The sequence below is a fragment of the Moschus berezovskii genome, chromosome 25, assembly GCF_049115385.1.
Source record: "Moschus berezovskii isolate FMDL1 chromosome 25, NW_MosBer_1.0, whole genome shotgun sequence".
Lineage (NCBI taxonomy): Eukaryota > Metazoa > Chordata > Mammalia > Artiodactyla > Moschidae > Moschus > Moschus berezovskii.
The window spans coordinates 16,235,269-16,260,863 of NC_142484.1; the positions used below are offsets into that span (position 1 = coordinate 16,235,269).

At 47.2% G+C, this 25,595-nt stretch overlaps 1 protein-coding gene across 1 annotated transcript in view; it reads left to right on the forward strand.

The window, feature by feature from the left end:
• JAM3 (junctional adhesion molecule 3) overlaps positions 1-25,330 on the forward strand; it is a 30,750-nt gene extending 5,420 nt beyond the window's left edge. Inside the window, exons 2-9 of the mRNA XM_055415877.2 lie at positions 20,038-20,103; positions 20,544-20,657; positions 21,536-21,688; positions 22,016-22,218; positions 22,615-22,714; positions 23,742-23,871; positions 23,955-24,009; positions 24,554-25,330. Coding sequence (XP_055271852.1) covers positions 20,038-20,103; positions 20,544-20,657; positions 21,536-21,688; positions 22,016-22,218; positions 22,615-22,714; positions 23,742-23,871; positions 23,955-24,009; positions 24,554-24,589 — 857 coding nt within the window. The 3' untranslated portion in view covers positions 24,590-25,330. The remainder of the gene's footprint in view (positions 1-20,037; positions 20,104-20,543; positions 20,658-21,535; positions 21,689-22,015; positions 22,219-22,614; positions 22,715-23,741; positions 23,872-23,954; positions 24,010-24,553) is intronic.
• The last annotated feature ends 265 nt before the right edge of the window (positions 25,331-25,595 follow it).

Genomic DNA, 25,595 nt, shown 5'->3' on the forward strand with positions numbered 1-25,595 from the left:
TCTTTCTTTTTTAAAATTTGGTCCCTTGATTCTCCTCTAGAGCATCTCTACAAGGGTGCTGGAGCTTAATCAGCCAATCCATAATTATTTCACAATCTCACATTTTCACATCAGCAAAACAGAGACATCTAACATAAGCGCTTCCCCAGATCAGAAGCAGTACATGGTTTAGGTGGTTAACAAACAGAGCAGCCCTTCGGGTCAGTGTTCTACATGTACAGAAGTGAGAGCTTTTAACTCTGGGCTGACCTGATAGAGGGACATTTCAAGAAACAGCACCTTTTGGGGTAATTTGGTTGACTTAGTGCAGATTTGGGAGAATGAAGGTGTTAGGGGCCAGGAAAGTGGAAGACATGCCACGAGCAGAGGCGTTGGGAATGCATGTGTTGTATTTTGGGACCAGTGAGTTATGATGATAACTAAGGACAGCTGCCAGTTATTAGAAGGCTGCGCCAGGCACTGCTGCCCGCGCCGCCTCACAGGAGTCTGAGTCCATCTCAGCGGTCAGTCCCTACAGGCCTCCCTTTGCAGGTGCTGAACCTGACACTTGGGCAGGTTGGTCAGCTGGCCCTGGTCACAGCTGGTAAGTCAAGGAGCCAGATGGCCAATGGAAGAGAATGTCGCCGAGTAACTAGACTGTGAGACTGAAAAAGGCTTTCAGTGCCGGGCTGAAAAATGTGGACCCTGTCATGTGGGTTCTAGAAATTCATATGGCAGTTGGGAGCAGAAAGTGATCTGATCGAATACTTTTAGGTGTGTTGGCCTGATACTGCATTCAAGAAGGCTGGAGAGGGAGAGTCAGAGCTTCCAGGGTAGTTCATGCCCGTTCCCCTTAGCCGAAGTCTCTTGAATTCAGTTTTGTTCATATCTGAAAATATATTTTTACCTTTGTTCTTGAGATACAGATTTATTGGGTGCATAAATTCAGGTTGACAGTTGCGTTGATTCGGAGCCTGGGCTGCATGAAGCTGATGCTGTCTGGTTTCCTTTGCTTCTGTTGTGAAACTGCTCTCAGGTCATCAGCCTGTCTTCCTCCACCTGCTTTAGGGATCTCGTCTTTTCTTTGGCATGCTGCAGTGTTACTACATGTGTCTGGGAGGCATTTATTTTTAATTATTCTCCTTGTTAATTTGTTATAAGTTGTGTATCTGTGAGTTTATATCTTTCTGGAGAATTCTCAGGGAGGGTCAGTTCCAACACTGCCTAGCTTCAATTTTCTTAATTCTTTCCTTTTAGAACTCTGATTGGATATATTCAGCCTTTCATCTTCCAAGACTGTTTTTTTTTTTTTCTTCCAAGACTGTTAACCTTTCTGTCATAATTTCACGTTCTTCTTTCTTGTTGCTGTTCTGAGTTATTTATTAAGTTTTGTTTTACAACTGTTTCTCTTGCCAGCCATGTCTATAATCTGTTTAACCGGTGTATGAAGTTTTTTTTTTAACCCATTATATTCATTTCAAAAAATTTACCTGGTTCTTTTTATAATCTAGTTTATTTTGCTTGTTCATTTTTCATTTCTTTTTTATTTTTAAACATATCACACAAAGCTGTTTTATATTCGACATGTGAGACTTCAAATATCTGAAGTTCTCTGGAGTGATTATTTCTCGTGACCATTACTCAAAGTGGCTTGTTTCTCTTTCCTTGTAAACATAAACTGACGTCTGGTTGATCGCAATCTATGCAGCTCTGGGATGCGTTTCGTGAGAGAATGTGCTCATGCTGGGCAGCAGGTCATCTGGGATGGCTTTCAGGGTCCCTGGCATTGTTTGGAAACTTCAGGTTCAGCTCTGCCTTCCTGTCGGCCCAGCTGCGCAGTCTCCATGATGACCCTCAGGGTCACGGCCCACCCATCCTATTACTTCCTGGGTTCAGCCTACAGCTATCTTGTTTCCCATGAGCCCAGAGGTACAGTAAAAACTACAGTTTGTCTGCATGAGGTCTCACTGGAGTGTAGTTAAACCACTGCTGTAAACAGGAACCCTGGCCTCCTCCTGAAAAACTTAAGTAAGTCACACACCGTCCTCAAACTTTTATATGATGAAGGTAATACTTCTGTTTTCATTTTTCAAATATAAGGTGAAGTTAAAATACTGGCTTTTGGGGGGCGGGGGTTGGAGCACGTATGCCCCAACGGAGGTTCTGATGGGTTTAGGGGAAGGGGTTGAAGGAGCCTTGCTGAGCATCAGCGCTACCAGGATGGGGCTGTACTGTCCTATAGACACACACACCCTACTGCACAGCTGTCATCCCCGTCCGCGGGTGGGTTTATCTGAAGAGCAGTGAGCATTGATGATTCGAGACCCAGCAACTTGAAATTTGGAGAATTACTGCTGTTCCATACTGGACAAGTGTTTGGTGGAGGAGCTCTCCCCTCTCCACAGGGAAGGAGCTTCCCAGATTTTCAGATTCTTGCTGGATGAGGTGAGAGGGATAGCCCACCACAGGCTATGCTGTGCACTGCCTCCCGGATCCTTTTCTGGGTGGAGGAGGGAGCCTGTGTGGGTGTCAGGCATTCTGGACCCGCTTCCCAGCTTTGCATGTGATTCATTTGAGGACCTTGGGGAAATATTAATTGTATTGGTTTTAATCCAAGTCACTTGAAAGTAATTTAAGCAGCATTCCTCTTCCCCTCCCACCAACACATTCACATTTCTGTTCATGGATTCGTTGAATTAGTTTGTTAATTACAAGTGTAAGTGAAAGTTTTGAAAGCCTAGTTCATAGAAATGTCTTCCTCTTCTGAAAGTTTAGAAGCTTTTAGAGCCAGGAAACCAATGCAGGATTCAAAAGACACCAGTTCGATCTGTGGGTCTGGAAGGTTCCCTGGAGGAAGGCACAGCAACCCACTCCGGTATTCTTACCTGGAGAATCCCATGGACAGAGGAGTCTGGCGGGCTACAGTCGTGGGGTCACGAAGAGTCAACATGACTGAAGTGACTTGCCTCACACACACAACCTTGGTTTCAGGCCTTCTTCTATTGCAAGAGGTTAGGGCAGTTCGTCTTTCAGAACCTCAGGTTTTTGGTTTTTTTGTTTTGTTTTTTAATCTGCTGTGACCTTACTAGATCTAGTGTTTTGAGAGTTCATATGTTTGTTTACCAGGAAGAAAACAATGGACCACTGTTTGGTTGGGCTGGTGATTACTGTTTGATATCTCGCATCAGATTTGTGGAGTTTTAGCTCTGACCACCTTCAGTCTTGCTTTCAAATCCACTGCTAGTGGAACCCCTTCGCCATGAATCTCTGAAGCACGGCTCAGTAAGAACAAGTGTTTAATTTACCGGGTGCTGTTTTAGAGTCGTTTATGTTGCAGAGTTGTGAACACTGTAGGACGTGGTAGAACTCATGACCCTTCCCTCCACATGGTACTTTCGTGTACATATATGGACATTTTATATGCTGTCTTGCGGGGTGGGTTACAAACCCCAGACGGTCACCTCAGGTGGAGCGGCCTCCTCGAGGGCACAGGGCCTGAGTTCTGAGTCGATCCCGACTGTATGTGGGGTTTGGGATCAGGATGCCTCCAGGAGGGTCATTTTATTATTCTGCTGTTTCTTCTTCCCCTTAACTCTGTTCCAGCCCAAATTTTCCGTTAGACTGTGTACAGATGGTGACTGTTGGTGTGAAACATCTGGTTTTCATCTCCGTACGTTGCCAGTTTACCTCACGCTGTGGTTAGGTCCGAGGGAAGACTTGATTTAGATGGTTGGAGGGACACTTCAGCTCTGGTTTCTGCAGGGCTTCTTCATGTTAGCAGAGCTCCAGGAGGTGTGCAGGATGAGGCCATAGGAAAAACAGTGAAACCCTCACTGGACCCGCCCTTCCATTTCCCTCAGTGTCCTTGTCTGTCTATCTCTACCGTATGCAGGGGGGATGAGGGAAGAGGCCTAAAGGACATCTCATGGCATCGGATGAGGGATCTGGCCTTCACAGAGGCCAGAACAAACACCTTCCTGGTGGCCATGTGGCTCACCCCCACCCCCACCCCCCGCAGCACCCTCCAGCTGGTAGCTTTCTCCCGGAGGACTGTGTGTGTATGTGTGTGTTGGTTTCCCTTCAGCTCACAGATTTTCTTTTCTGTGCTCTTCTCATCAGGTACACTTCCTACGTGTAGAGTAACGCAGAGTAAATAAAACCTGTTAGGATTTGGTGCTTCTGTCCTCGTGAGCAGCTCAGTTTTGACACTGCTTCTCATGAGCCCTTGAGGAAGATGCTTTAACCGGCACTTGGAGGCTTCGACTTGGGCGCCCCATCCTGCTTCTCCTGCCTGCCCCACTTCTGTGGGGGCTGGGCTCTGTAGCCCTGGGCTCCAGTGGGGAACACCGCCTTTGTGGGAACTCACGGGGTTTGGGCTTGGGGTGACGAAGACGAGGCTCTTGGGTGTCCACACCTGCCCTCTCCATAGAGGAGTTGGGAGTCTAGAGAAATGTAACGTTTTCCTTTTTTTTTTATATATAAGATTATGGTTATGTCATAAAGAGAAAAATTGATCCTTACAGTGTATTTCCTTAATTCAGTTTTTTCAGGGAATCATACAGTCTAGAACATGATCTTGGGCTCTGTAAGGCATTTCATGACCGGCTTCTGAGTCACCTTATGTGCTGTGTTTCTGCTTTATCATCACGGCCCATCCACCCCAACGCAGGTCACCGTCTTCCTGTTCAGTCCAGCCCATTCCCTAGTATCCAACTCAGCGTTCGGTTCAGTTCAGTTCAGTCGCTCAGTCGTGTCCGACTCTCCGCGACCCCGTGAATCACAGCACTAACTTTCTTAGCTCTCTAGCCTGGAACAATCTCTTCCTTTCTGAATTCACGTTCAGCAGGAAGAACATAAGCTAGAATGACATTTGAATCTCAGCGCTCCTGTACGACCTGTCCAAGTCAACATCCTTATCCATAAAAGAGTAGAAAAACATGTAACTTTGTAGGATTGTTTTGTAGCCCAGTGACTATGTATAGTGCTCCCATCAAAGTGCATGAGTGGTAACAAAAATTACACCAATTAGTATAGTAAAATTACAATTACTAGTGTAATTGCATAAGTGCTTAGCAGAGGTTGGGCATAATGATAAGCTGTCAGCATTCGGTTGTAGGGATTTACTGTCAATGCTAATTGTTGCTGCTGCTGCTGCTAATACTATTACTATGTTGTTGTTTAGTTGCTAAGTCCTGTCTTACTCTTTGTGACTTCTTGGACTGTAGCCCGCCAAGTTCCTCTGTCCATGGAATTTCCCAGGCAAGAATACTGGAGAGTGTAGCCATGCGTTTCTCCAGGGGATCTTCCCGACCGAGGGATCAAACCCCCATCTTCTGCATTGGCGGACAGGTTCTTTAACACTGAGCCACCAGGGAAGCCCATAACTATGTTAGTGCAGTGCATCTGATCATCAGTTATTCAGAAGCAAATCGAAAGTGAACCTTGTCAGGCTTAGGCTTTTGGACTCCACTGTTACAAAGAGGCCCCTTTCAAAGCCCGAGTTTCATCCTGGCAGTATCCTCAGATTTGCAGAGCTTAGCCACCTTAGCAACAGTCAGGTTAGAGTGCCCTCTTCTTCCCCTCTGCTGTTCTTCTTACGTTGGGTGGCCTTGCACTGGCCCAGCACAGGGAGATGAGTGTCTGTCCTTAGTTTTTTGTTTGGGAAAGAGTCTGGGGCTTCACTGGCCATTTTAGATAGGGGCTGACAGAGATTTCTGTTCAAACATATAACAGCCCGGACAGATGAGAAACCATGGCCTCATTCGTGTGTTCCTTTCCTTCCTTTTTAATATTATATATTTTTATGGCTGTGCTGGGTCTTCCTTCTGGCTTGGAGGATCTTTGTTATGACATCTTTCAGTTGTGGCCTGCGAGCTCTCAGTTGTAGCATATGGGATCTAGTTCCCTGATCAGGGATGGAACCTGGGACCCCTGCATTGGGAGTGTGGAGTCCTAGCCACTGGACCATCAGGGAAATCCTTGTATGTTTCTTAACTGTTATTTTAAAATAATTTATAGAGTCAGAAGACCTGGTTTCCATTTTGGCCTCTGATATGTTCAAGTTTTGAAGCTATACCTGTCTGCTAGTATATCTTAGTGACTGAACAACAGCAGCAGTGTATCTGAGCCCTCTATCTGTGGAGAGGAGATAATATCCACTTTTCAGGGTTTTTCCAGAGGTCAGCCGAGACTGTGTGTGCAAGTGGTCTGTACCGTTCTCGGCTTTGTTCTCTGTGAGTCCTAGAGTTTCATTAATCTTTTGGTTCTTTAGGCTACAGTCCTAATTTAGAGGATCTTTCTCATATTGAAGCTTCCTTGATGGCTTATTTTGATGAGACAGCAAGTTTTTACATTTACTTTTTCTATATAGGAAAGACATTTCAACTAAAGTACAGATTGGTGTCCTGATTTTTTTCTTAAGAAACCCCAAAAGTCTAGTTTTAAGTTTCAAGAATAAAGAAGAAGACATTATCTGACTTTCTTGTATTTAAAAAGTGGTTCCACGATGTTTGTAGAGATTAGACCTCTTTTGCCTGGGGACATTCTTATGCCTTCGCTAGCAAACTTTGAATAATAAAAAGTTTCAGTGGAAATTCCAGCATATCTTTAAGTGAAGAAGCTGCCAATATAAATCTGTGTGTTTACATTAAAAACAAGCGTCTTTTTAGATGAATAAGTATGAAGAATGGATGAGTTCAGGAGAATGTCATCTGAGTAAACAGGCCTTTGTGTCCACAGGAATCCCACACCCCAACACGGGGAGCTGGGGTGACTGTGGGAGCCCTAGCTAGGGGCAGGTCCCGGGAAAGTAGGGAGAAAATGAAGAATAGCCCTTGGGGACTCAGCAAGTCACAAACCTGGGCGAGAGCACATGTCTGGGGCCACTGCTGACCCTCTCCCCCAGTGGCCTCTCTGTCGGGGGAGGGAGCGTCAGCACAGTCCTGCTTCCTGGGGCGCCCAGCACTCGGCACGAAGGAGTGCCCCTGGGGACATCGGCGTGCATATGTGTGAGATGGTGCACAGCCTGTGTATCTGTGTGAACAGGTGTACGTGATGTCAGGTATACACACTGCATTCTTGTTTAGATTGTGGTTGTAGTTTGACTTGGAACCTGCACATCATTTCCAGTCTAGAGTGTACAGCTCGTGTTAAATTACTCTCCTCTGTTAAATTTTGCCACATAAGATGGGCCCTGTCACGTAGAAGATATTTTTCTGTTTCTGGAGACCTATTGTCTTCTTGTGTTCTGAAATCACAGCCGTGTGATAAGGAGGTTTGGGGAAGGAGAGGCTGGGCCCCCGTTGCCCTGTGGCTTGGCTCAGGGAGCTCACTTGACCTGCATTACAACAGAGGGAAATTGGGTGTGTGGGTGTCCTGGTAATTTGTGGGGCTGCTGCTGCTGCTAAGTCGCTTCAGTCGTGCCCGACTCTGTGCGACCCCATAGACCGCAGCCCACCAGGCTCTTCTATCCATGGGATTCTCCAGGCAAGAACACTAAAGTGGGTTGCCATTTCCTTCTCCAGTGCATGCTAAGTCAATTCAGTCATGTCTGACTCTGTGCAACCCCATGGACAGCAGCCCACCAGGCCCCTCCATCCACGGGATTCTCCAGGCAAGAATACTGGAGTGGGTTGCCATTTCCTTCTCTGAATTTGTGGGTCTACAGAAGCGAAAAATGACATTCTTCTCCACTGAGATGAATTATCTCAAAAGAACACAGAGATTCCTGCTTTATTGTTTATCTGGAATGAGAACAATGCTTTTTTCCCAAGCTCCAGTTTGCTTTATTTTTTCATTTTACAAATTATTTATTTTTGACAAAAATCAAATATATTTAAAGAGCGTGTATATGTGCCACGTAATTTATCTTTTAAAAATTAGTATAGTTGGTTTATAATGTTAGTTTCACGTGTGCAGCACAGTGATTCAGTTATACATATATATATCTATTCTTTTTCAGATTTTTTTCCCTTGTAGCTTATTATAAAATATGGAATATAATTCCATGTGCTATACAGTAGGACATTGTTTATTTTGTATACAGTTTGCTTTTAATTTGTGATTTTTAAAAACTATATATATTTTATTGAAGTATAGTTGACTTACAATGTTTCAGATGCACAGCAGGGTGACTCACTTATACAAATACACATATATTATTTTTTAAATTATTTTCCATCATAGGTTATTACAAGATATTGACTATAGTTCCCTATGCTATACAGTAAACCTTTGTTGTGTATTGAATATATATTTTTTAATTAGAAATCTAACATTCTATTCATGCTAAGTCAAACAAGCAGAATCAAAACATAATTTTTTTAGTTAGGCAAAAATTCATAAGTTTTCTAAAATATGTATATGTATTTATATGTATATATACAAAAGCTTTTATACTACTCTTGATAAAAATTGAGAAAGAACATCAAAAAAAAATGAAGAGATGGAGAAAATAAAGTAAATGAAATGGGAGCATATGAAATAGAAAAAGTGAATATGAAATAGAAAAAGTGAAACGAACTCGATAGAAGTAAAAGATCATCATATAGTCTAGTTGTTTTTAAACATGACTGCTCATTAGAAATCTGGAGCTGTGAAGAAAAAAAGAAATATCTGAGCATTTGTATTCTTCACAGAATTTCAAGGTAATTCTGATATGCATCTGGGGTTTTAAAAAGTGATCACAGACGCCAGAGCTGGGTTGCCTCAGGCCAAACAACTACATGGGATGGAGTACAAACCCACACATCAGCAGATAATTGGAGTAAAGCTTTACTGAGCAAGGCCCTGCCCACCAGAGCAAGACCCAGTTTTTCCCATGCCAGGCCCTCCCGTCAAGAAGCTTACACAAGCCTGTTAGCCTTATCCATCAGAGGGCAGACAGAAGAAGCACAGTCTCACAGCCGCTAAAACAGCAACCACATCACAGATAGTTAATCACGAAGAAAAAGCAGAAAGTTATGTCCCAGATGAAGGGATAAGATAAAGCCCCAGAAAACAACTAAATTAAGTGGAGATAGGCAACCTTCCAGAAAAAGAATTCAGAATAATGACAGTGAAGATGATCCAGGATCTCAGGAAAAGAATGGAGGCAAAGATTGAGAAGATGCAAGAAATGTTTACCAAAGACCTAGAAGAACTAAAGAACAAACTGAGATGAATAATACACTAGAAGGAATCAATAGCAGAATTACTGAGGCAGAAGAACGGATAAATGACCTGGAGGACAGAATGGTGTAAATCGCGGCCACAGAACAGAATCTGGAAAAAAGAATGAAATAAGGACAGCCTCAGAGACTTCTGGGACAACATTAAACACACCAACATTCACATTATAAGGGTCGCAGAAGGAGAAGAGAGAGTGGACCTGAGAAAATATTTGAAGAGATAATCATTGAAAACTTCTCAAACATGGGAAAGGAAATAGTCAACTAAGTCCAGGAAGCACCAACAGTCCCAAGAAGGATAAACCCAAGGAGGAACACACTGAAACACATGGTAAACTGACAAAAATTAAAAAAGATAAAATATTAAAAAAACAACAAGGGGAAAATGACAAATAACATACAGGGGAACTCAGGCTATTAGTTGATTTCTCAAGAGAAACTCTACAAGCCAGAAGGGAATATTTAAGGGCGAGATATATTTAAAGTGATGAAAGGGAAGAACCTACAACCAAGAATACTCTACCCAATAAGACTCTCCTTCAGATTTGATGGAACAATCAAAACCTTTCCAGACAAGCAAAAGTTAAGAGAATCCAGCACCAGCAAACCAACTTTACAACAAGTTCTAAAGGAACTTCTCTAAGCAGGAAACACAAGAGAAGGAAAAAACCTACAGAAAGTAAACCCCAAACAAATAAGAAAATGGTAACGGAATCATCAGTTCAGTTCAGTTGCTCAGTCATGTCCGACTCTTTGCAACCCCGTGAATCGCAGCACGCCAGGCCTCCCTGTCCATCACCAACTCCCAAATTCATGCGCATCGAGTTGGTAATGCCATCCAGCCATCTCATCCTCTGTCGTCCCCTTCTCCTCCTGCCCCCAATCCCTCCCAGCATCAGACTCTTTTCCAATGAGTCAACTCTTCGCATGAGGTGGCCAAAGTATTGGAGCTTCAGCTTTAGCATCAGTCCTTCCAATGAACACCCAGGACTGATCTCCTTTAGGATGGACTGGTTGGATCTCCTGGCATTCCAAGGGACTCTCAAGAGTCTTCTCCAGCACCACAGTTCAAAAGCATCAATTCTTCGGTGCTCAGCTTTCTTCACAGTCCAACTCTCACATCCATACATGACCACTGGAAAAACCATAGCCTTGACTGGACGGGCCTTTGTTGGCAAAGTAATGTCTCTGCTTTTTAATATACTATCTAGGTTGGTCATAACTTTCCTTCCAAGGAGTAAGCGTCTTTTAATTTCATGGCTGCAATCAGCATCTGCAGTGATTTTGGAGCCCCAAAAAATAAAGTCTGACACTGTTTCCACTGTTTTTCCATCTATTTCCCATGAAGTGATGGGACCAGATGCCATGATCTTCGTTTTCTGAATGTTGAGCTTCAAGCCAACCTTTTCACTCTCCTCTTTCACTTTCATCAAGAGGCTTTTTACTTCCTCTTCACTTTCTGCCATAAGGGTAGTGTCATCTGCATATCTGAGGTTATTGTATTTCTCCCGGCAATCTTGATTCCAGCTTGTGCTTCTTCCAGCCCAGCGTTCCTCATGGTGTGCTCTGCATAGAAGTTAAATAAGCAGGGTGACATGCATATCGATTATTACCTTAAATGTAAATAGATTAAATGCACCAACCGAAAGACACAGACTGGCTGGGTAGATGAAAACATGTGCGTTTACACACTTCCACTTACCACATCACAACTGTGGGGGCTTGAGCCCCCTCCCCCAATTGTATGTAATTATTTTATATTGTTAATCATATTCCCATTATGGCTTGCAGTTGTAATTATCTTTTATTTTTTGTCTGGCTATTGATTGTGAAAACTGATAAACATCTTTTACTATTGTGATTATATAACTATTACTTAATACCATTGTATCATGATTGGTCAACAGAAAAATAATAGAACTCTATATCAGCAAAAGTGAAAGTCGCTCAGTTGTGTCCAACTCTTTGCACCCCATGAATTATACAGTCCATGGAATTCTCCAAGCCAGAACACTGGAGTGGGTAGCCTTTCCCTTCTCCAGGGGATCTTCCCAACCCAGGGATCGAACCCAGGTCTCCAACATTGCAGGCGGATCTTTACCAGCTGAGCCACAAGGGAAGCCCAAGAATACTGGAGTAGGTAATCTGTCCCTTCTCCAGAGGATCTTCCTGACCCAGGAATCAAACCAGAGTCTCTTGCACTGGTGGCAGATTCTTTACCAACTGAGTTATCAGGGAAGCCCTAAACTAGGATGTAATAGAAAAACCTGTCATCACTTTTTACAGTTAAAAGAAAAAGAGTAACAGTTGGATATTGTGTAGAATGTCCCTCAGAGTTTTTTTGATGTCTTCTAATGAAATTAAAAGACGCTTACTCCTTGGAAGGAAATTATGACCAACCTAGATAGTATATTAAAAAGCAGAGACATTACTTTACCAACCAAAGTCTGTCTAGTCAGGGCTATGGTTTTTCCAGTGGTCATGTATGGATGTGAGAGTTGGACTGTGAAGAAAGCTGATCACCAAAGAATTGATGCTTTTGAACTATGGTGCTGGAGAAGACTCTTGAGAGTCCCTTGGACTGCAAGGAGATCCAACCAGTCCATTCTAGAGGAGATCAGTCCTGGTGTTCATTGGAAGGACTGATGCTAAAACTGAAACTCCAATACTTTGGCCACCTCATGCGAAGAGTTGACTCACTGGGAAAGAGTCTGATGCTGGGAGGGATTGGGGGCAGGAGGAGAAGGGGACGACAGAGAATGAGATGGCTGGATGGCATCACCGACTCGATGGACATGAGTTTGAGTGAACTCCGGGAGTTGGTGATGGACAGGGAGGCCTGGCTAGTCGCAAAGAGTCAGACATGACTGAGCAACTGAACTGAACTGAATGATTAGACTTGTGTCATAGATTTTAAGGGGGTGTCTGGGTGAATACCACAGAGGTATAGCACCCTTCTTATAATGTCACCATGACATGTCACTGATAGTGCTGCCTGGATCTCTGGACTTAGGTGATGGCTTCTGGGTTTCTACCCTGTGAAGTTACTATTTCTCCTTAACACTGTCTGAGGTTCAGCCAGTCTACCTCAAGGAGAGGGGTGTTAGACTTCAGCTCCTGCAGGACAGAATATCAAATCATCTGTGTTCATATGTAAAACCACCACAATAGCTATTAAATATTTGGGGGATCAGATATTCTGAAACTGTTCAAATGCTCTGTTTCTCGTTAAAGTTTTCCCACTGATTTTGGCAACCATTAATGGGTCTTGCCTGAAGCAACTATCACTCTGTTATTCTAAGGATGGTTTTCTGTTTCCCTCATTCAGTCTACATTATTTATTGGGATTCTTCCATAAAGAAAGTTCTCTCTGTCCCATCCATTTGTGTATTCATTAGCATATGCATCTCATGTGGACTCATGGATATTTATTTTATTCTTTGTGTTGTAACACAGTCTGTCATTTATTTTTTCGTGCTCAGATCTTCCAGCTTTAGTCTTTGGAAGCTCTTTCAGTTTGGCTTCTGGTCCTTTGATATTTCTGTTTGTTTGTTTTAACACTTCCTCACTTTCTGGCACTACAAGATGTTCCAGGCTTATCTTGTAATATTTTCCCCACCCCAGCCTTAGAATTGGCCATTTCTCCAAGGAGTTCTAGTTCCCTTCACCGGGGAATGGTGTTAGAAATCAGGATCTGCGTACTGAGTGTGCTGTCTGTTATGGAGGTGTCAGGACTTCTAGGCTCTTGGTAGACGGGGCTAGGAAGTGTGTGTGTTTATAGTGACCCATGTACGCACACACGTTTGTATTTATTTCTGTACTTGTGTATATGAAGTAAACGTTAGTTTGTATTAGTACCTCTGACTGAGCTAGTGCTACAGAGCTATTTCTGGCTTCCCCCTTGCATATTCATAACTTTTTTTTTCTGACAGTGAGGAATTTGGCCCTCATTATTGATGGTGGCCCTTATAGTTTTCATTTGTTCAACCCAGTTATATGTGTAAAGTATTTTCAGAGTTGCTCACTTATACTGCTGTGAGACGTAAGTTCATCAGCTAGAGTGCAGTGTTTGTGCAGCGTTCTTCTCTTAGTAGTCTTGTTCTATCCAGTCAGAACATATTTTCCAAAGTTATTTTTGTCAATTCCTTTCTTCCCCTCCCCCTTAAGTGAGGTTATTTTACCCGTAATGCAGTTAGTTTCATCTGTCAGAGTCTGCATTCCACCTGGTTCCCAGGACATCTTGTATGATATGTATGTATGTATGTATGTGTGTACATTTTTGTCTGCATCGGGTCTGAGGTGCAGCCTGCCGGGTCTTCACTGTGCCCCCAGCTCTTTCATCGCAGCGCGTGGACTCTCCGTTTGCAGTACACGGGCCTCGTTGTTCTGTGGCACGTGGGATCTCTTGATCAAACCCATGCCCCAGGCATTGCAAGGTGGATTCTTAACCACTGGAGCACCAGGGAAGTCTCTGTACTTTTCAGTGTTCATGAAGTATAAAGTTCACTGTTTGTGGTATACAGTTCTGAAGGGTTTGGTGAACAGTTGGCCACGGATGCACCATCACAGCACCACACCCTGTTATGTCTATCAGGCAGCCCCTTACCTCTTTTTAAAAGTGCAGTTATTTATTAGAATAAATGATTTCATGGGTTCTTATAGTGTTTGTTTGTTTGTTTGTTTTTTTACTGAAATAAAACACGTAATGCTAAAGTCGTTTCTTCAGAGCGGCTTTTGACATGAAATACCGTGCAGGTCAGCCAGGGCTGGAGTCCTTGTTTTGTTAGGTTGAAACTGTTAGCAAAACAAGTGAAGACAACCATGGCTTTACTCGATTTTTGTCCCAGAATGATAGTGTCTTTGATGTGGCTTCCCAGGGAAGAATTTCCTCTCTAGACAGGCATGTCTGATTTTCCTGTCCCTAGTGGAGCAGCTGAAGACCAGTTAAAAAAAATCAGACCAAGGCCACCCTGCAGATGTTTCAGCCATCTCTCATGCCGACTATTGGTCTGTATTCCATTTCCTCCTCTACTTTTTTTTTTTTTTTTTACAGTTTTGCACTTTCTCTCTTTTTCTATGTTAATTTTTATGTGCATTGATATAGTAAACTTTATGTATTTTGTCCTGACTGTGCCTCTGTCTCTAAACTCTAGATTTTTCTCTCATACTGCCCTGTTTCTGTCTCCTTACAACTAGCTTTAATGTAAAATTTACAATATTTATTTTTTTGCATTGGCTGTATTTATTGAATGTATAATCCGGTCTGAACTTAAAATATAAGTAGATTGAATGTTTCACTCTTTGTTACATTGCTTCATAATAATTTGTTTATTATGTGTATGACTTAGACGCCATCAGTAGGAAATGGTTTTCATAACGCTTGTTAGAGAAGAAATAGAATGTGTTCTTCCGCCTCAGGTCCAGCAGCATTAAAACCAGTGTGCACAGACCCCATCCCCTCCCCACCCCAGCACCTCCACCCTCACCCTGGCTGTGCCCCCTTCTAGGCCGACTCCCCAGGCTCTGGTTTACCAGGTGGTTTGATGCTGAGGGACATACAGGACCCAGCCATTCCTCCTCCCCCTCAGCTTCCTTTAGTGATGGGACTCCTCCCACTGTGACCCTGGAAGGGCTCCCTGACTGTGTGAACCCCTCTGCCTGAGATTGGAGGGTGAGGGGAGGGCTCCCTCCAGGGCATTAGCTCTTCAGACACTGTCCAGGTTACCGTTTGATGGACTTTTCATCTGCTGTGACCTGGCCTGGTTAGTGGGACCTGTGGTCAGGAATCCTCTATGGCTTTGGCCTGGAGATGAGTTAAAGGAAACAGCAATCTGAACTGGCGTCAGCAGCGCCTCGCTGACGTCTTGCTTCTTAGCGGAGCCCTGGAGCAGGATGTGATAGTGCTGAGGCTCTGTCTAGAGTCACGTGGGTACACGTGCTGTTCCCAGTGAACCTGGGATTCAAGACAAGGTGCTCTGTGGTCAGGGTGTGAGTCAGGGCCCCCCAGAGAAATGCAGCAAGCAGGGTGTGTGTGTGTGTGTGACTAGAACAGAATGCATTTCCTTTATATATGTATGTTCTATCCACATACAGAGATTTACTGTTAAAAACTGGCTCGTGTGGTTATGGAGGCTGGTGAGTTGAAACTGTGCAGGGAAGGCCTACAGGCTGGAGACCAGGAGGGCTGAGGGTGCCCTCCTGCCTGGGAGACTGGCATATTTTATTTGTTCATGCCTCCTGACTGATTGGATGAGCGCTGCCCCCCCCCCCCCACATTACAGAGGACAGTGCAGTAAAAGTCCACAATTTTATACTAATCACAGGTGGCACTATTGGTAAAGAACCCACCTCCCAATGCAGGAGACTTAAGGAATACAGGTTCTATCCCTGGGTCGGGAAGATCCCCTGGAGAAGGGAATGGCAACCCACTCCACTATTCTTGCCTGGAGAATCCGGTGGACAGAGGAACCTCGGGGGCTATAGTTCATAATGTCGCCAAGAGTCAGACACAACTGAAGCAGCTTAGCACACACACACACATAAACACAAGTTGACACTTGGACCATCACAGTCAGATTTATTTGGAACTCCATGATGCTTGGTTGGTTCTCTTATACTTATTTTTAAGGGTCTCTTTAGATAACCATTTAGTTTAGCCAGAGTAACAACAGGCCAGCTTTAACCAGAGCTTCAGTTGCTTGTGTTCTCATCAGAACCCTCTGCAGTGTGTCTGGAAAATATCGCTTACATGGACCTTCTTCCCCTGCTCTTAAATTCCTGTAAAACTTGCTTAAGGAACCAAAGCAATGTTGAAAACGTGCTGTGATGGGAGGCCTTCTTCCCGGGACAGGCCCTGCTCAGCAGGCACCCAGGCATGGTCTCGAGGGGCGGATGTGCAGCCTTCTCACTGGAGGGCCTACACTGCTGTTTATATTTAGCCCGGAGTCCTGGGACCTGCGAGGCGGCTCACAGTGAAGCCGCTGTGCGCCCGCGCGGCCCAAGGCCCACTCGCTGGACTGGACGGAATGTCAGCAGCTAAATATAACTCTTTACAGACACACGCAGGCAGGCGAGTCTCTAATGAGCCAAGCATCCGGCTTTAGTGGAAACATTTTCTAACACAGCCGCTTTCCCCTCTCAGTTTACAGTAATGAATGTAAACCCAGATCAGTGTGATTTTTCATTGAGAGTTGTCTCTGCAGCAAGATGGTTGCAGGCACTCAGAAGGCAAAAGGGAGGTGCCCGCCTGACCTGGCCCAGGAGCCAGCAGGCCTGTCTTGCTGTTCAGATCGGTTTTGTTTCCACGGGAGGAAAAGACGGGCAGGTTGCACTTCGCCACCTGATGTGTATGCATGTGGGTTGGGTGGTGCCTTTGGGGTTTCATTGTCCCTCTGTCTCAGACTGCATCAGACACAGGCACCCGTGTGGGCTCCTGGGCAAGTGACCAGAGCAGGGCACCCTCTGCGGAGTTGGTTGCCTGCGGCCAAGGTGGCCTTACCTCAGCAGCTGTTCCAGCTCACAGTCTGCTTTTCTATGACTGTGTTTTTTTTTTTTTTTTATTGTTATCAGTTCCTTCGGCCTGGGGATCCAGAAGCATTTCATAGCCAGTGATTCTTGAGAAAGCAAAGGGGGAGCAAGCCGAGTCCTCACACCCAGCAAGAGGCCTGTGCTTCTGGGGACTGGCTCTGCACTTGGGGTGGCCCTGACTTGACATGAGGGGCTTGGAGAGATGCAGACCCGGGCCTTTCCCAGCCTGCTGAGTTAGAATTCGGAGTATGTGCTCTGGGGCCAAGGAGGTGGAGTGGGAAGTGGGCTTTTAAATGGGGCCCTGAAGTAATCCCCCCATAGCCTGCCTGGCGTCAGACCCCCAGGACTGGGGGTCTTGCAAAACAAAGTAGAAATATCTACTTGCTGCTCATGAGTTGTGGCATTGTTCCAGACCAGGAGAGCAACGCAGGCATCTGGGTGGTGGGGGACGGGGGCAGAGGCTTCAGGACCCAGCGAGGCCTCCTCCCCGCCTGCCTGCTCCTCTGCTCCCCAGATTCAGTGTCCCAGCTTCCCGGAAGGAAGAGGGAGCTGCTGGAGACGAGACACCATTGCCATGCCTTCCAGAGGCTTCCTGAAGGCTGTTTCCCTCGCCTTGGTAAAGGAAGGTCCTGCAGAACAGAGGAACGTGAGCGGGGCTTCAGGGTCTGTCTCAGGCTTCCTTCGGCCCCAGATCCTCTTCTCACCTGCTGTTGCTCTCTCTATAAGTAAGGGACTGTTTGAGCAGTGAAGTTGGGACTGGATGTTGGAACTCCTGGCTTCTGGTTTTGGTTCTGTGCTCATAGATGTGAACCAGCTGGGTGCCTGGTCACCGGGGACCTGGGAGGGGGCAGTGCATTCAGAAGGTGCTGGAGCCGACCCGCAGGGTGAAACCCCGGCAGCACCCGGGCCTTCCCACCTCTCCTGCTTGGCTTTTTCCTCAGCAGGCTGGGCGTCAGTCCTGTTCTGAGAAAAGCCCCAGCGGTTCAGTTCTCCTCCTCAGCAGGTGATGATGGTCAAGCCACAAGCAGCCCCGACCCCACGCTTGCTGCTGGTGCGAGTCCAGGGCTCGCTCCTCCCCCTGCTGACCCTGACATGCATTCTCCATCCGGCAGCCTCGCCCCCGCCCACCCCGGTCTCTTAGGAAGAGCACCCGTTTCCCTTGCAGACCACTGTCTAGAGGGGTGGGGTCCTTGTCCTTCCAGAGCTCAGTCTCCTAACCAGATGACACTGGGACTTAGACACTGACCTGGCCCTCTGGCTCCTACTCTGTGTCTGCTGAGCTGGCGCCCCAGCCAAGAAGCAAAGACTGTGTCCAAGCCGTGACTCATGCAGTGAAATGCCTCCGTGCCCGCCCCACTATCTCTCTGGCTTACTGAATGGATGGTTGCAACCTGTCTTCACATATTCTTACCTGTGTTGTCAGCTGAGGCCCAGGGTTAACAGGAAGGCCTTCTTTGGGGATGGCAGATTTTCCTAGAGGCCAAGTAGCCGAAGGACTCTTCATAGGTGGTCAGTGTACCTACTTAATCTTTTCACCCAAGAAAATCAGCTAAAACATTTTGAGACCATGATAACCGATCACAACATTGTTTAAACTCATGGAGAGTCAGAAGCTAGTTTTGAAAGGGATCACCATGCAGATAGCATATTTTGATTTCATCCATTAGCTTCACTCAACTAAACTTCATAAAAATCACCATGTTGTTATTTTTCTTATTTTACTCAAGACTGGAGAAAGCCTTTAACATTGGGAACCACAGGTTAGATAAACAGCGGATCCAGCAAAGTGAACCCTTGCCTGGCTGGTAACTGTACCCAGAATGTCCATGCCATCCTACTGGGAAAGTGCCAGGCCAGAGGGAGGAATGAGAAGAAGCCCCATGTGGATCTGGGAGATGGTAGAAAGATTAACAGTGACTCTAAGCAAGATAAAATTTGTTTGAAAAAATTTTTGTTGCGATAGCATTGATTTATAACATTATGTAAGCTTCACATGTACAACAGTATTGATTTATAACATTATGTAAGCTTCACACGTACAACAGTATACTTCTCCTCCTGTTTCCACTACAGCTGCTCACCACCAAAAGTTTAGTTTCCATCTGTCACCATACTGCTCACCCCTACACCTGTCCCCACCCCACCCCCCGTAACTGTTACTCTCTCTCCTTGATCTGTCTATTATCCTTTGGTTTGTTCATTTATTTTCTCATTTCCTTTGCTTGCTTTCCTATTTCACTGGTGACTGAAATCAAATGGTACTTGTCTTTCTCCATCTGACATTTCACTTGGAATAACAACTCAAGTGTCATCCATGTTGTTGCAAATGGCAAGATCCCATCCTTTGTATAGCTGTGTAATATTCCATCCCACTCACATTTATGCAGACAGATGCCCCCTCCGCCACACACACCTTTTATCTGTTTTTCCACTGATGGCCAGTTAGTTTGTTTCCATATCTTGGCTACTGTAAATAATGCTGCAGTGAACATTGGTGTGCATATATCTTTTATAGTTTTGTTTTCTTCTGATGAATATCCAGGAGTGGAGCAATTGCTCAGTCATATCTAATATTGAGTAGAACCATTTCTGCATCCCTGGATAAATCCCGCTTGTTCGTGGTGTATGATCTCTTCAATGTATCGTTATATTCAGTTTGCTAATATTTTGCTGAGGTTTTTTGAGTCTATGTTCCTCAGAGATATTGGCCTGTAATATTCTTTTTGTGTGTCACCTTTGTCTGGTTTTGGTATCGGGGTGATATTGGCCTTGAAAAATCAGTTCAGAAGTCTTTCCTCCTTTTCCATTTTGGGGGTTGTCTGAGAAGGACAGGTATTAAATCATTGAATGTTTGTTAGAATTTACCAGGGAAGCTGTCTAGTCCTGGACTTTTGTGTTAGGGGAGGTTTTGGTTACTGTTTCAATCTCCTTACTAGTGATCGGTCTGTCTAGATTTTCTTTCTTCATAATTCAGTCTTAGAAGTTGTACGAATTTAAGAATTTGTCCATTTCCTCTAGGTTTTCCAGTTTGTTGGTGTGTAGCTCTTCCTGATATTCTCTTACAGTCCCTCACAAATACATACTTAGAGGGAAAGTCCTGAAAGCTCTAGTGTCTTTATTCTGGAGCTAAGAAAGAGAGCGCACTCTGGAAATTCTCCTCTTTTCTCTGGGTTCCTTCTGGCGAAGGTCAGACTGAGAGAAAGCCGTCACCCTGCCGTATCTTAAGAGACTTGGTTTTGGAATAGGATGTCTTCTGTCCCCTGTGGCTAGTGATGGCAGCCTCCATGAAGGAAAATCTGCCCTCAGGCTCTTTGCTGTTTCAGAGCCGCATCGTCTCTGACTTGACTTTTCTTTCTCCTCTTAGGCTGCTTGATCGGGGCCGTGAATCTCAAATCCAGCAACCGAACCCCAGTGGTTCAGGAATTTGAAAGTAAGTACAAGGGAGGCTTGAGGCAAAGGGGCATCACTCGGTGGTCTGGCGACCGACACAGGACAGGCACATGGACGTGCGTGCCCGAGAGGCCCGTCGGCAGCCCCAGTGTGCATGCATGTCAGCGCAGCATGGCTTCGGCGGCTCTCGGCCTCTCAGCGGGCTCCCTGCTGGCCACCACCTGGTCCCTGGCGCGTCTGCATTTACGTGGCCAAGAACATTCTGATATAGAAGCACAGGATGAGGGAGACGTGCACTCTCTTTGCTAATCATCTTCATTGTTTTTCTGGCTAAAATTAAATTTTCTCAGAGTCTGGCGCTAGCTGGATTTTTAATCTACCTAAATAGACATAGCTCGCAGGGTCTGGGTATACAGGTGAACCTGAAATTGTTCCACATTCACAGAGAGTTCTTTTTTTTTTTAACCCCTTTCTCATTAGGTGTGGAACTATCTTGTATCATTACGGATTCACAGACAAATGACCCCAGGATTGAATGGAAGAAGATCCAAGATGAACAAACCACCTATGTGTTTTTCGACAACAAGATTCAGGGTATGATCCTGTGGTCCTCCCCTTTGTACAGAAGGCCCAGGCGTGCACTTGCAGCCAAGACTTGGCTCTGCATGAACCTACATCTGTAGCCAGGATTGGTTTTCTGTCTGTTTTCCTGTGGAGAATTCAAGCATGCAGAAGTGGTGAGGATAGGGGTGAAGCCTCCCTGTAGCTGCCTCTCTGGTTCAGTAAACATCACCTCCTCAGGAGGTCTTTAGTCCCCATGCACCCATGTCGTTGGGGTATGTTGTGAACGTTCTCTGAGGCCACCTCCCTCTGGTTGGCCATGACTTGCAAGTTCAGTGACTTCAGCAGCAGGGGACAGCAGTGACCACTGCACACACCTGGATGCTGATCCCACCTCTCAGGAGAGCAGGGTGGGGGTGGAGCATTGTGTCCGACTCTTTGCAGGGGGTGCTGGGCCAGGAGCACACGGGGCACAAAAACATGGAAGCATGGGAAGCTTCATGACGTACTCTGCTTATAAGTTAAATAAGCAGGGTGACAATATACAGCCTTGACGTACCCCTTTCCCAGTTTGGAACAATATAACTTTGTGGCTTGGGAGTTGTGGGGAGCTTGTGCTTTGGGCGTCATATCTGAGAGATCACTGTCTAGTCCAAGGTCATGTGGTTCACATCTCTTTCTTCCTAAGGGTTTGAGTTGTAGCTCATGCAGTAAGGTGTGTGTTGTGTATGGTGTGGGCTGCAAGATCAGCGTCCAGGTAGCTCTTGCACGGGGGTACCCTGTGGTTACAGCACTGTCTGTGGAATGCTCCTTGTCTTTTAGTGCCAGGTGACTAGTTTTCTCCTTTAACGGGGAAGCCTTGTGGGGAGCCAGGCACCTGTAGGGACCCTCAGCGCCTCTCCTCTCCACAGGAGACCTGACCGACCGTGCAGAACTGCTGGGGAAGACGTCTCTGAAGATCTGGAATGTGACCAGGACAGACTCGGCCCTTTACCGCTGCGAGGTGGTCGCTCGGAACGACCGCAAGGAGATTGACGAGATCGTCATCGAGTTGACCGTGCAAGGTGGGGTTGCACGCGGGGCGGAGCACCCTTGCCCTCGGCTCAGCGTCTGCAGGTGGCAAAGACTAGCTTCCTTTTCTTCCAGAGCCACATCCCTGTGGGTGTGGCAGGATCCACAGGGGCTGGGCAGGGAGGGTTTTCGAGAGCTATAGGTCAGGGGTGGGGAGGGAAATGGAGCTTCTGCCTCGCCCCTCACAAGCTGGAGGCACTGGAAAGGCTGGGGGTCCCCGCGGGGGCTGGGTTTCCTGCTGTGGAGTAGCTTTCTCAGTGGGCTCAGGTAAAAGCAGGCCTTGCTGCTGGTTCTCACCCCCACCCGCTCTCCTCCAACAGTGAAGCCAGTGGCCCCAGTGTGCAGGGTGCCACGGGCCGTGCCCGTGGGCAAGGCGGCCACCCTGTCCTGCCAGGAGGGCGAGGGCTTCCCGCGGCCGCACTACAGCTGGTACCGCAACGACGTGCCACTGCCCACAGACTCCAGGGCCAACCCCCGCTTCCGAAACTCCTCTTTCGTCTTAAACCCTGAGACGGGCACTCTGGTAAGAGCTCTGGGAAGAGGTGCGGGTGCAGGCATCTGTGCTGTAGACAGAGCGCCTGTGAGCAGACAGGAGACCAGAGCTACAGACCCTCACTTCAGGGAACCTCCCCCCCTGCCCTTTATAGACAGGAAAGCCTGTAAGGGGGTACAGGAGGACGGTCAGAGCTGAGGGGACAATGGCCGAGGGGGGTGCTGTCTGGAGCAGAGTCGGGAGGCAGTGGGCCTTGTTCGCTGGCCACACGGTGACGTTGTGACATTGCTGGTGTGTTCGGGCTACTCATGGTGTCGTGGGCAAGACTGAACCACACTGTCATGTTTGGGGACAGCCCCTGGTGGGGAGGTGGGACGGCACAAGAGCACTGTCAGCAGGTCTGCCTTCACTCCCGACCCCCGGCAGGTGTTCAGCGCCGTCCACAAGGAGGACTCGGGCCAGTACTACTGCATCGCATCCAACGATGCGGGCTCGGCCCGCTGTGAGGAGCAGGACATGGAAGTGTGTGAGTGTCTACTGAGCCTCGACCCAGGGGCCGGCGGGACGGCCACACCTGCTGCTGCCCTCAGCTCAGTACCCTTTGTGCCAGCTGCTCTCTGCGGGGCACGCAGGCTCCCCGAGTCTGCCGGGTCTGGTGGGAGGGCCCTCTGAAGGACTGACCCACGGGTTCTCTCCTCAACCCACAGCTTTCACTGAAGAATCCTGAACTCCATTTCTTAGGTAACTGTTACCCAGTCTGACCTTTTTGCAGTAAGCGGAAACTAGGGATCACCCCAGTAATTTATGCTGTTGGGGCGATTCTTCCTTTGGGTTGTCAGGGCTCAGTGGAGGGGGGCAGGGTCCAGGGCCCACCCTACCTGTGGAGCTGGTCCCCAGGGGACTCCCCAGCTGCTCCCAGACTTGGGGAGCTGCTGTTGGGCAGGAGAAAGATTGCTGGGCTGTGCCCCACAGTTCCTGACCCGAGAGATGGAGCTTGGAAACTGACGTTATGAAATCAGAATTCAAATGCATCTTTAAGTAACCGTGTGCTCACGTTCAAGAACTCTACCAGACAAGGGAGAACTGCAGCAGCTCCCAGCCTGGACAGCGTTGGTCCATAGACTCCTGCGTGGTTTCCACTGTGCTTTTATCTGCACAAAGGATGCAGCCCCAGGCCTCATGCTGAAGCATGAGAGTGCAGCTGAGGGTCTCCTTGAGGGACGGCTGGTGGCTGCAAGGCCACGTTCTTACCTCCTATTTGCCCTTCTAATGACCACTTGAAACTAATCTTCAGCAAAGAGAAGCCCTAGAAATTTAGGGGTTTTTCTTCTTAGGACTCTGACTCCTAGTCCTGTCTCTGTAGGGGAACCGTTTCTCAGTAAGAAAGCTCTAGGATGTGTCCCAGAGGCTTGTTACTCCCCATAGAGCAGGCCATGCTCCGTGGCTGCAGCGGCTATGGTGCAGCAGGTGGGTGTCACAGCCTGTAGGCAGAGCTGCTCCAGGCCAGGTGAGGGGTGGGGGGACAGCATCTTCTCACCCCTCCCCTTCTCCAGATGACCTCAACATCGGCGGCATCATCGGGGGGGTCCTAGTCGTGCTGACCGTCCTGGCCCTCATCACAGGGGGCATCTGCTGTGCCTACAGACGTGGCTACTTCATCAGCCACGACCGGAGCGGCGAAAGGTGAGCCAGTCCTGCATGAACAGCGTGCCCTGAGCGTTGCTATGGCCTGTCAGGCATCACCCAGCTCCTCTGCTCTGTTTCAGCTACAAGAACCCAGGGAAGACAGATGGAGTTAACTACATCAGGACAGATGAGGAGGTAAGGAATAAGGAAGCCTGGAGACGGTGTCTCCAGCAGGGATGACGACGTCCCCCCGAAAACCGCGAAGGTCCCTGGGAGAGAGATTTATGTCCAGCACACGAGCCCCGCAGCATGCCCCCTGGCGGTGTGCTCACGGGGTATTCTGTCCACAGGCCTTGCGGCCATTCACATCCAAGAGCACATCAAGGGAAGTGGTGTCAGGCTCCTTTCCCACCTGCTACTGCTGCTGCTGCTAAGTCGCTTCAGTCGTGTCCGACTCAGTGCGACCCCATAGATGGCAGCCCACCAGGCTCCCCCGTCTGTGGGATTCTCCAGGCAAGAACATTGGAGTGGGTTGCCATTTCCTTCTCCAATGCATGAAAGTGAAAAGTGAAAGTGAAGTTGCTCAGTTGTGTCCGACTCTTAGCGACCCCATGGACTGCAGCCTACCAGGCTCCTCCATCCATGGGATTTCCCAGGCAAAAGTACTGGAGTGGGGTGCCATTGCCTTCTCTGTTCCCACCTGCTGGCCACCCTCTAACCTGCTCCGTTGGCCTTTCAGGGCGACTTCAGACACAAGTCTTCGTTCGTGATCTAGATGATGGCGCGGCTGTGTGCCCACGCAGACACCTCCTCGGGGGACCCTGCCAGGAGCAGCCCTGCAAGGGGCGCCGGACGGGGCTAGACACGCGCACAAAAGCTTTTGTTTTGGCCAAAGTTGACCGCTACTCCTTTCTTACTTTTTAACAAGCTACATGAATAAAAGAGTTTTCCTGGAGATGGGCAAGTCACCACAAGGCGAGGAAGTGGCCGGGTTCCCGAAGCCAACCCCATGGGGTCTGCCAGCCTCGAGGTGGGCGGCCTGGGCTTGGGATGCACGGTGACCTGTCCTGTGGTGGGGCCACGCCAGCATGAGCATCCAGGGCTGGCAGCCAGGGTCATGGCCCGAGCCATGGCTGCAGTGACGGGGCTTCACGGTGGCCCCAGGGCCACTTCATACCCAGGCTTTGCCAAGATAGTCCTTGTGTCCATCTGGGGGATTCTTTTTGGGTCAGCATTTTATAACAGCAGCCCAAATCAGGACAGTAAACAGCTTGTTAGAAGGAGGGATCTTCTTAGCTGTGGGAACCCTGCTCATCCACAGAGGGTCCCCACATTGGAGAGCCTTCATCTTGTGCTGAATCTGAAATGGTACTGACATGATGTTCTGCTTTTCTATGGGTGTTTATTTTATAAAATTTTACAGTCTAAATTTTTGCTAAAGATGTATTTTGATTATTGAAAATTTCTATTTAAATTGTAAATAAGTTGTCGTACGCCATTAAATACTGTATCTTTTTTTTTTTTTTAAAGTTCAACTCAAGGTAGGAGCCTAAACTGCTCCTGTTCAATTGGAAACACCACTGGTGGCTTAGGAAACCTTTGAGAAAACTCCAGCTGAGCAATCTCATGGTCTATTTGTGTCTGTGCAGATGAGACACAGGGCTCCTGGGTGACCTTCCAGCTGTGTCTTCCCTGGGCCTAGCCCTACCCCTGCCCCTGCCCCAGGCCCTGAGACACAGGTGCGCAGGCCGCATGCCTCTTTGGAGTGGCATTGGCTCCTG